This window comes from Ursus maritimus, unplaced genomic scaffold (assembly GCF_017311325.1).
Source record: "Ursus maritimus isolate PB19 unplaced genomic scaffold, ASM1731132v1 scaffold_9, whole genome shotgun sequence".
In the NCBI taxonomy this organism is placed as follows: Eukaryota; Metazoa; Chordata; class Mammalia; order Carnivora; family Ursidae; genus Ursus; species Ursus maritimus.
In genome coordinates, this window is record NW_024427107.1 from 48376007 (window position 1) to 48388096 (window position 12090).

General features: G+C 44.8%; 1 protein-coding gene across 1 annotated transcript in view; it reads right to left on the bottom strand.

Annotated features, from left to right (window-relative positions):
• Positions 1–468: 468 nt before the first annotated feature.
• Positions 469–12090, bottom strand: part of DPYS (dihydropyrimidinase) — a 76321-nt gene continuing 64699 nt past the window's right edge. The window contains exons 8-9 of the mRNA XM_040626179.1: positions 10807–11014; positions 469–585 (exon numbers count right to left, since the gene is read on the bottom strand). Coding sequence (XP_040482113.1) covers positions 469–585; positions 10807–11014 — 325 coding nt within the window. The remainder of the gene's footprint in view (positions 586–10806; positions 11015–12090) is intronic.

Genomic DNA, 12090 nt, shown 5'->3' on the forward strand with positions numbered 1-12090 from the left:
TTCATTCTAAGTTCTAGAATGTAGTTGCATTTACAATATGAAGATTTATTTTCTCAGATAAAGCCCTAATTGAATAGTTTATAAATTTTGACCACGATATTATAATCTGTTTTTAGACATGTCAAATTTCCACACTAACAGGTCCCTCTGTATGCTACTGGCCTACTTGCCTCTTGCTCATATTTGATACTTCAAGGCTTTGCTGAATGTTTCCTAACATCTCAGAGAATAAATCTCTAACTAGACCAAGGCCTTCTTCAATCTGGAGGCTCATCTCAGTGTTCTGCGTCCAGTGGTCTTTTATCAGTCCTCCCTTAGCTAACCTGTCCTAGAGATGTATGTCACTTTGAAGCTTTTGACCTTGGCCTTGGACTCTTCAAATGCTTATGAAGACAGAGATGTTATTTGCATATGTTGTCATGCAGAAATACCGTCTTTGCCCACCGTCTCTTACCCACAGCACCCAGCTCAGGGGTGGGCCTGTTTCCTGATCCCCGCTGCGGAGTCTTCTTTTGTCTCTCTAGATTTCAGTGTGTCGACTTCTCCCCTGTAGGGCTCACGCTTCACGGGAGTAGGTGTGCAAGTCTGAAACAGAACAGTTCATTTTTCTCTTGTGGTTTATTGACTTTCAGAATTCAAAGCGTAATACAGCTCCCTTGATGAAGTGTGACAGCAAAAATGAATCTTGCAAATTTACATATCACGTGCCTCCGCCCCTTGACGTCTCACAGAAATTCCTGGCCACCTCGGGGACCTGTGCTGTGCCCCACTCTTGGCTGTGTCTGACAAAGGCTCAGGGAGCGTCTCTAGTGACTGTTCTTTTCGCTGAAACTTACACGGGAGCCTCTGCCACGTCCTCACGCCCTTCTTGTTCTACTACCACCTCGCGGTCCTCCCGACCTGCTACCTTCCCCTCTAGTTTCAGTCCGAGATGTCTATATTCCTAGACTTCTTTGTTGTACCTCTCCTAAGACTCAAAGCATTTTTTTCAGATTCTAGCAATCTATGTGTGGGTTTTCTCATTTTCTCCCCTGCTCCTGTGTGTCATCGGCCGTCCATACACTCTCGCACCTCTAACTACCCCTCTTGGGTGGCCAACTGAGCGGCAGACCTGACCGCCCCACCTTCCCAGCTGGATTTGGCTTGAGTGAATTCAGGGCTTGCTCAGAGTTTAGAAATCTGGACTTTATAAACAAAGGAATTCACAAGAAGTAACTAAAGCATACTGTTTGTAAACATGGGTACAAATTCACTGACAAGTCAAGAGGCAGCAAGACACAATGATTAAGGGTCTGGGCTCTGACATCAGACTGTTTGGGCCAGTTACTTATCGCTGTGTTTCAGTTGCCTCGATTTACACTGGGAGTCGGAACAGCACCTACTTTATGGGGTGTTTGTGAGAGGATTACAGAAGGGTGAACCATTCAGAATAATGCCTAGCATAGAATAAGCTCTTAATAAATACGTGTGTACACATAAATATGGACACACACACACACACACACACACACAAATAACGTTTGTCTTGTTTTGTCCACCGAAGGGAATATATTGTAGTGATCAACGATGGGGGTTTGGGCACACGACTCTCTAGCTTTGCCGTCCACTCATTGTAGGAAGCTGGCGAGCTAACAGATGCCCCCCGAGTCTACTCACCCGTCTAGGAAACAGAGGGAATGAAAGCCATCTCCCAGATACAAAGCATTTCCTTCCTTCATTCAATATTTATTGAACGCAGACCATTCCAGATATTTTGCCAGGCACAGAGGACAAAACAAAAAAACCACGCAGAGACTGTCCCTTCCGCTCTGAGATTTGACGTATAGCGCGGGCGCACGCTGAGCCCTTAGCGCCTGGGAGGAGCCCTGCCCTCCGCTCAGCAGCCCGGGTCTCCGTCCACGTTTTGTGTCTGGTTAGATGCTTTGCTGGACTTCCATTTTGGCTCACTATCGACTCTGTCCTTTTCTTCACGGTGGACACTTTTGTCATCTTGAGGAACATCCACACCAGGAAACGGAGGACCGGCTTCCTATTTCTGTCACCCAGTCCCTGGACCTTGTGGCTATCTGGAGCCAACCACACCTGAAACTGTAAATCCACTTAAGACCCCTCTCTGACCACATCCTCCCCTTCAGGGAGGTCTTCGTGTTTTTTCCTTCCTTGGTTTCCTTTCCAAGCCAGACCGTATGATCTCTCACTTAAGCCTAGGGTGACCGTATAATTGATCCAAATTGGGACACGTCTGAGGCTGTAAAAGGAACTAAACATAATTAACGGGCATCATCAGAACCGGCTAAGAAAGCCAGGATTCATTTCCCTGTGTCGCCTACAATCTGAAGGGTCTTTTCTCTCGCCCTTTCAGCTTTGGCACTCAGCCAAACCTGCGGTGTATTTCAGATCAACCACTAGTGACATAAATGGGTAGATCTTTGTGTCACCTGCCAAGCTGCATCCCTCATCAGCCCCACTCTGTCTCCCTCTTCATCCAACAGTTCCTTCGAACTTTCACGGCTTGTGGTTTTCAGCTATTACTTTTCCGTCTCTCCCGGACTCCTTGGTGGGAGGCGGTGGTGAACACGGTGATGTCGGCGGGGCCGTCTTCCCCAGGCGCCGCCTTCCTCAGTCGGGGGTGGGCTGTTCTTCAAGGGGCTTGGTCCCTTGGAGGATCCTTCCCCGACTCCAGCTGCAGGCTAGGGGGTAGCACGTGACTCAAACCAGGTGACCAGTGTCCTTCCCAGGTCCTCCTGCCAGGGCTAGGTCCTTGCCCATGCTGGCATTACCGCCCTCCTTTTGGCCTAAATATCTCAGATTTCTCTTCTACGACTCAGGCCAGACAATCATCAGTCCAGGAAGCTTTAGCCCTCCGGGACATGTTCTCTATCCTGCTAACCAGTTTTCTGTGATCACCTGCTTACTTGCCCCTCTCTTCCAGCAGATTCAGGGCTGGGGTACTGGTGCTGTTTTTCCATAACAAATACTCAGTACACAGTTGATCAATTTCCACCAAGGGCGTGATGGGAAGATCCCCAGCTGAGCTTTGTCTCCTCTTTGCGTGGGTTGTCCTAGCCCGGGCTGACTCCGTTTCCCTCACACTCCTTTGTTGTGCTTCACCATTTATCAGTTCTAGGGGCTGCACTACCCCTGGCCGGCTGCCTTCCGTGGGCAGGTCTCTGCTCACCTGGTTGTCTAGGAACCACTTTCTGGCTGCTCTGTCACTGCACTCGGAGCCCGGCTGGTCACTCTGGTCACAGTGGCCACCATGTATCTCTGGCCGGACGGGCCAGGTCGGATCTGCACACGATCCCACTCTTGATCGGCCTCTGAGGCTCTGGGTAGGCAGGGCACGATTTCCCGCCAGAATGGCCGTGGGACGCTAACCACCCCTGCCCACACCGTCGCCTCCAAAACAAACCAACCCTCTCTGGGGAGGCTTTGCTGCGCCACATTCACAGCCTTCCCCTTTGAGAGATGACTGGATAGGGATCAAAGACAATTTAAGCTCCGGTCCCAAGCCTCCCAGTACTTTTCACCTTTTAACATCTTCTTATCCTTACAGGTGGGTTACATAAACCCTGTAAAGCTAGACCCACATCGTGTTCATCTTTGTACCGTGTCCTGCCCCTGGCATTGCACTCGATGTGTATTTCAGAACCTCAGTAGATGTTCACTGGGACAAAACGGAAAGGTGACGGTACACGTTCGGCAAACTCTGAAGCCATCACTGCCTTATTCAGAAGCTCAGTGGCATGTTCATTTTCTGAGTAGACATGACCTACAACTTTTGTGACTTGTCTCCAGTGACAATGACAAATCCCCATCTGAAGTGTGAAGTGCTCAGCCCTGACAGGGCTCCCAGCATCTGGGAAGACCAATGTGTCATGCTCATGGGCTATCCGAAGTGGTTGGGTCCAAAATAAAGTGGACTTCGTTCCCTAGTATCCCAGATGGGGACAATGATTAACATGGACTCCATCCTGAGTGTCCCAGCTAAGCCCATACCTAATTCTTAGAGGACATTTATGAAGAGCAGGACAAAGAAGCAGGGCTCTTTCCCGCTTGCCTGGGTTGAACAAAGAGAGCAGGGCTCTTTCCCGCTTGCCTGCTCTTCTCCATGTTCTCCTGGCTGTCCTCCTACCTCACTGGTCAGCTTCCTCAGGCTCCTTTGCTGGCTCCTCCGCTCCTCAGCCTCTGGAGGTTGGCAGCCCCCGAGCTCTATCTCAAGCCCCCTTTCTTTTCTGCCTACAGTCTCCTTGGGAGCCTCAGAAGTATGGTTTCAAATCTACATGCCACGATTCCCAAATTTTAGGTCCAGCTCTGCTCTCTCCAGACTCCTTTATTCAAGTGGCTAATTGACCTCATCACAGGGAGATATTTAATGAGTGTCTCCAACAGACCCAGAACTTAAGCACCACAAACTGTAGGTGAAACGGAAGTGGGGCTTAAGGTCTCTGAGACCAAACACTGCTGTCACTTTTATGCCTATATCCCCAGGACCTTGGATAGTGCTTGGCACTCAAGAAATATTTGTTAAATGAAGGAAGATTCCTTAACCGTAGGACTTCTTAGAACTTTTTATATATTGGGCAATAGAGAGTAACATTATCTACAGTCATGTGACAGCTTTCTCAAGATGCACCTGCAGAGACCGGTGTCCTGACTGGGGAACACACCCTCAGAAGGCTCAGCTGGATTGGGGCATCTTTCTCCCTCCATACAGGTGGGTCAAAATTCGATGATCTCACCCACCAGCAGTTCTTTCCATCTTGATGATATCACAATCCTATAAAATGGCTTGAGGATAAAACCAGGTGAGAGGCTATCCTGAGTCATATACGGAACACAGATGGCCCCCCGTCTGGTAGGGTGCCAGCGGTTTTCATTGGCAGATGAAAGTTCAGTTTAGCTCTACAGCATTTCATGATGATTGTCATTGTGATGAGTTAGTTGAAGGACAAAAACGAGAATTATGTCACAACATGCAGTGCAATAAATAAATACTAATTGTAACCATCATTACACCTGCATCACTGCAGAAAGGCTTTTTGGTTAGCTGGTCAGGGGAAACAGGAAGTTTTAAGTTGATAGAAAATGTAACTGTGTTGTTTGCAGAGAGTGGAGTGCTGGGATGCTGGATTTTCTGAGACCAGAAAGACCGATAGAGAAGAATCTGGGGCCGCAAAGGAGGTTCTGATACCAAGACATCCATGGAGGCTAAGAAACCAAAATATCAATAAAGACAACAGAACTTCCAGATTCTGAACAGCAGACACTGGCCCAACACTAAACAGCCCAAATGAGCAGCAAATGAAACCCGTGCCTGTCCGGTGAACTCAGAGGTACTCGGCACACACTGAACTGAGCTCTTCAGGGACGTGAATCCCCAGCGCATGAGTAACCGCTAGGTTCATAACAGGGAAAACCTGCATTTCGATAATATCTTACAATCCATCGAATGTTTCCGTTTAACCTTCGACACATCTGCTGAGCTAGTTCCCAAGGACGATGTGACAGAGCCGGGCCCTCTCATTTCTGAGATGGTTCCTCGGGTAAGTTTGCCAGTCTGAGGGTAAGGAGGGGAGCCTGGAGGGGTGACATCCTGAGGATGGGGGCAGCTGGCTATGTGTGTGTGGGGGGGGATTACACGTTGTGATTAGTATGCTGCAGCAGAAGAGGGTAAAAGGATTGCTTTGACGGTAGGAAAATCTGGGTTTGAGTTCTGACGCTGCCACTGAGTCACTGGGGGACCTCCCTAAGCCTCGATTTCTTGCTTTATGAGATTGGGAAACCACTTTTGCCGCAGAAGTAAGGATTAAGCTGGCCCGGGGACCTAACTGGTTATCAATAAATATGTACTGAATGAATGCTGAGTGGTCCCTGTATTTAGAGAGGCCTGTACACAGTGGCATGCTGGTCATGTTACCAAGCAGCTCGGCCTTCCCTTTTCTCACCACCCCAAGAGCCCTGATTTATAGCACTTGCCTATTTCTGGGGTGTCAGTACTCCTCCCCCAGCTGATTTCAAGCTGCCGAAGTGACCTCACTGAATGAGGAGTTGGGAGAGGTATACAAGTGTCTCTCCTGAGCCGCAACGAGCTGACTCCAACAGAGGTCTCACCTTTCAGAATTATTAGCCCTCAGTCTGAGGAAATTAGGATATATGGCAGTTACCGACATCTGTTAAATTATTGTCTCTGAGCTACCACACTGAGAAAGACATTGACAAACTGTTACCTCAGAAGTGGAGAACACGCATTTCCAGGACCAGATCGGCGTCCCTTCAATTTTATCTTATCTAAAAGGCAAATTATGCTTATCGTTGCAAAGCTTTAAAAGTTTAAAAGCTTTGGCAGTGGCGCTCTGAAACCAGGCCTTGCTCCACCAAGCTATTCCTGTTTCTCTATAAAATGCAATGTGACCCTGATTTCCCAGAATAGACTGGGTTGCTTAATACTGAAAAAAAGAGAAAAAGAGATGACTTAAAGAATTGGTGAAAATTACAAGTCTAAACACAAAAAATTCTAGAAAAAGATCATCCATTTGAGTTTCCAGAGCTATATTTTTGGGGGTCAAGAAGTAACAGTGTGTAAGGTGATTTTTTTTTTTCCAGAGGCTCCTGAATATGGAAATTGCTGTTACTTTTTTTCCCTCTCGTTTCTTCATCCCCTCAAACTTCCCTTAAGTGACTGTTTATAAAAAAAAATGGAAATATATATTTTATTTTCTTTTTCAAATAGTTTGATGCCTCATCTTCTTTTTTTTTTTTTTTTTAAGATTTTATTTATTTATTCGACAGAGAGAGAGACAGCCAGCGAGAGAGGGAACACAAGTAGGGGGAGTGGGAGAGGAAGAAGCAGGCTCCCAGCGGAGGAGCCTGACGTGGGGCTCGATCCCATAACGCCGGGATCACGCCCTGAGCCGAAGGCAGACGCTTAACCGCTGTGCCACCCAGGCGCCCCTGATGCCTCATCTTCTGATTTAAATTTTTTCCCTTTAGGATCAGCTGCTTAAATGTTAAATAAAGTGACAATTCCCTAAAGCTGTCAAACTGGATAAAAATGTTGTTTCTTCCCTTTGAAATTCCTCACTATATCTAATAACAGGGATAGCTGCATGGCATGATGATGGCAAGTTTTATGAAGTAATAAAATCATGGATAAGAATCAGGCTCACACCCAACTCCACCATTTGGGGTGAGACAGGGGGACAATCTTCTGGGTAAATTGATTTAGATTTCTTTCTATGACCTCTGAAACTAAAGTCTTTGCTCCTTCCATTTGCAGTTTGTTTATTTGTCAAATTCCTACTATGTCCCAAGCACTGGGCATGAAAATATAAGATGCTGTCTTCAAGAAACCAACGCTCCAGCCAGATCGGCCGGGTTCCGGAGCAGGTGATGTGTCTCTACCATCTGTTCTTTGGGAGTCCAGAATGGTAAGTGATTTATTTTCTTGGTTTGGATAACAAGTGAACAGGAGACATGGTATGGGCTGTTTCTGCTGGCCTTCAAACTCTTATCCCCACTCACAAAATAACCTGAATATTTTAAGGGGGAATCAAAGCAAGAGCTCTAATAACCTAATGTGAATTTAAAATCTGAATGCCTAACAACTTCCTTTCTTTACCTTAGTGTGGTATTTTTCTTCTATAAAATTATCTTTGCTTCATGGAGAGGAAAAAAAATGTTTGAAATGGTTCCAGGCAACCTCCAAACCTCATTTTATCTGTTTTATTTGATACTTTTTCCACACCAACGTTTTCCAAAATAATGAATTTCCCTATGCTTTGAATTTCACAATCATTTTCTTCTCCTTTCTTGCTCTATGGAGGTCCCAAGATACAGTGGGAGTCAGAAGCCATATTACAAATGCTGGCTCTTATGTTTACTTATTGCTTATCCCAGGGAAAGTTATTTAATCTTGCTGAGACTCAGCTTTCTATCTTGTAAAATGAGGACGATAATATCTACCATATGGCTTGTGATACAGATTAAGTAAAATAACGAATATAAATTACTGGTACAGTGCCTAGCAGATAGTAAATGCTCAGAACAACACATGACAATAACCACAACAACTATCACTGTTATTGCAAAAACAATAATGCACCTGAATGCCTTAAAAGTTGGTCACGCCAGAAGAAAATACTAAGACGCTAAAATAACTCACAAAAGTGAGAGTGAACTCTTGAAAAAGGAAGTTGACATGAATTTTGCCAATAAAACATTAAATGATCATTTGGAAACGAGAACTGATGAAACCAGTTATTTGGTGATCTCTGCTGCCTCAAACATTTTTTCTAGAAGAGGAAGATTTAGGGAAGGTCAGCCATTTAAATACAGTTTATCAGGCTTCCCCCATTTAGTCTAGCGCCCCTGCTGGCGAGGAACTGGAACTGACGCCAGGAGCAGCCCCTTCTCGAATCCACTTCAAGTGTCACCTAACCTATCACTCAGTTCTGTTGTTTCTACCTCCTTATGATTTCCTAAGCCTCTCCCTCTGGGCTCATCCCTTGGATTACTGCTGCAGCTTCATGAATGAATTAGCTGCTAGCAATGCCTCCAATTCAGATTATTTTTTGAGAGACTATTGTTTTTCACACCGAATGCTGAATCATTTATCTCCCATGAACTCATTTAACTCAGTCTTTATGATCTCCAGTATCATTTACTACTCATGTGTACAGTTTTTGGAGTCAAATAAGCAGAGTTTGTGTTTTGGTCCTGCCATATACTAGTTGTGTGACCTGGATCCGTGTCTTAATCTATCTTCTTTCTTTCTTTCTTTCTTTCTTTCTTTCTTTCTTTCTTTCTTTCTTTCTTCTTTCTCTTTCTTTCTTTCTTTCTTTCTTTCTTTCTTTCTTTCTTTCTTTCTTTCTTTCTTTCTTTCTTTCTTGATTTTATGTATTTATTTGTCAGAGAGAGAGTGCACAAGCAGGGGGAACGGTAGGCAGAGGGAGAAACAGGCTCCCTGCTGAGCAAGGAGCCCCATGTGGGACTCAATCCCAGGGGATCATGATCTGAGCTGAAGGCAGACTCTTAACCTATAAAATGGGCAAAATAATACTTCCTTCCCTCACAGAGCCGCTCCGATGACAGCACCCATGCCCTGACTTGCATTCAGTTAGCAGTCAGTAAGTATTGCTGTTAGCTATCACATAAATGGTCAGAAACACACAGGATTCTTCTAGTCACTATCTACCTGCCACCTGTCAGCGTCAATACTTACAAATTAACCCTAGCAAAATGAACTGCAATCTTAAACACTTTGACTGAAATGGAGTATATAAAGAATTATAGCATCCTGAGAATTTAAAGCATTCTGGAGAGTTTGTTACTTAATTAAAGCTTTAGGAAGTGTTAACAACAACAACAAACGGGACGAATCTTGTATCATGGACTCTGAGAATCCACAAGTAAAAATTTCTCACAAGGTATAAGAAGAAAAATCAAACAGACTACAAGATCCAAATGGAATGCACTGAAAAACAGCCAGAGAACTTGGGAAAAACAGAAGTATATTTTAAAATGGAAAGAAGAAAGAGAAGTCTTGGAACTAACCCCAGGGTTTCAAACTCTACTGTCTCTGTGGCCAGATGAGGAGCATAGCAAGTGAAGCCTGCTGAGTGAGAATCAGAAAGGCAGCCTTGGAAGGTCTCGGCCATCCAGTCCTGGCCTACTGTCCCCACGTGGGATGCAGGGCACAGATTGCCTCCACCCACCCCAAATCCAGCAATTTATATGGCTTTAATCTGAAATGTTCTGACACGTTAGTGTACTTAGTGAGATGAATTTTCAAAACACAGGGTTAAGTAAACAAAGGTGTAAAAGCCCAAGATATATTAAGAGCAAATATCTCTTTTATAATAACATTTATTACAAACAAAGTCTTGGGGGAACTTCGTTATGGATTTAGTCATCAAAAGAGGAAAGCAAAGAGACAAAACTAACATTTGGCCCCTACTATGGGCGTTGTATTTAAAACTCGCATTTGAGTCCTACAATTTGTTAAGAAGGAACTGTCATTCTCTAGATGAGGCAACGGAGCCCAAGGATGAGAGATCTTGCTCTTGGCCCAGAGCTAGGAAATGGAAGGGCAAGGTAGAATTCATATTTAGATCTACCTGAACCCCAAACTCCGCCATTGCTCTCATGGCCAGTAGAATGAACCTTCACACATTCAACTATAAGGAGCAGAATTTTTGAGGAGCCATTCATTGCTAAGCTCTGAACTCCACCTCTATTTCTGCACGGAGACCACACCTCCCACAGCTGCTCCCAAACAGTGACAGCATGCCATGTAGCCGGTTGACAGGAGACTTGGCTCGAGGGCTGCCCCAAGGCCTTGCTCAATCTAGCTTACACTATATGGTAGACTAGCGTGCTCCCACTCCTTTTTCTCTCTTCTTCACCAGGGTAGACTTGAATTGCAGTCTGTAGGCTCTCCCAGCCTTTTCTGGCTCCCTCCCATCTTTTCACACAGGGGTTTCCCCTAATAAAAACATATGTGTCTGCCTCCTGGAAGCCACTGACTAACTCAATTGTCCAAAGTCCCCAGAGACTTTGAACTTGCCTGGGGAAACCTGACTTGGTCATGAGGAAACCCTCCATAGACACACCAATCTGCAAGGGAAAACGCATCCATCCAATAATGATTTTTCTTTGAAAACTGGTATTTTTCTGGAACCTCTCCCATCAATCCTGACATTCGGAGAATGTGTTAAATCGAGCATATGTGCCAACATCACCACCAACATTCAGGAACAAGTGACAGTCCAGCCCCTGGTCACAGTCCACTTCTGCACAACTCACCTGGTCCCGCTGCTTGATCCGTTTGTAAATATACTCAGCAAACGGTTTGCGAGGAATAAATTTCCCATCTCCTGCCGTGACACTGAAGACTCCAGCTTCATACACCACTTTGCCTCTGGAAATAGTCACGAGGGGCACCCCATGGCAAACCATACCCTCGAAGATGTTGAAGTTAACAGCCTGATGATGAGTTTTTGCCGAAATAGTCCTGTTTGTAAAAACAAAGACCCTCCAGATCATCACCAGCTCATCGGACAAATATAAGATATTAAAAGAACGACTTTAGAAGAAAATTTAGCAACTCTATTAAGCCATATTAAGCTTTATCATTTGAACAAGTGACTTTAAGAATAGAACATAGCATTAACATTTCATTACAAAGTAATTACATTTTCTGAGAGAAAAACCCAATAGATCACTTCTTATGGTGATTAATGAGGATGAAGTGGGTGAAAGGAAGGTTTTGTCTTTCACGTTTAGATTTTTAAATTAATTTTTACAACACGTATGAGTCTGATGAACACACTGACCCAGTACCCAGCTCTACAGAATTTTATCTTTCTGCAGATGCATGTCAGGTTTTTCATCACCTCTCCCCAAATCCCATTCCTGTCCCTCCCTTCCCAGAGATTTGCTAATTGGTAGTTATCAAATTGAATTTGGTAGTTATCAAGGAAAACTATATCTTGAATTTCTTTCCCTTGTCTGAGGCAAAACTGAAAATTTGAGGATAATAAAATAACAAAACACACTGGAATATAATCTCTTAGCAGGATCTATGTCATCCGTTTGCATATGCATCGTCAGTCTCAGTAGTTTATTAATACTTTCGATCTTACACAGTGTGATCGATGACTTCCAGGCTAGATACTTGGAAATGTTGGAGGTCTTCTTGCCCTAAATCTCATTTAGTGGAAAGGGGTGGAGGGGAAGTGATCTGGCAGCTGTGAATAATATGAGCATAATCTGAATTCTGGTAGAAGTTTCCGCAAGCCCTCTCAGGAATGGATTGAAGAGAAGTACTTTGCTAAAAACCCCAAGGCTGAGTCTAAGTCAAAGGAACAACAGCCCAAAGCTCCCTCAACCCTCATCCGGAAGGATGGAGCTGGGACATTCAGAGCTTCTGTGTGCTGTCATCCTAGAAATGAATGAGACAATGCTGGCCTTGATCTTGGGCCCAGAACCCTACAGCCAACTACCTACTTGGTTTCCAACCCTCATGTGTCCAAACAGAATTCTTGATTTTTAATGCCTCCCACAACTCCCCACTCGAGTTTGTTCCTC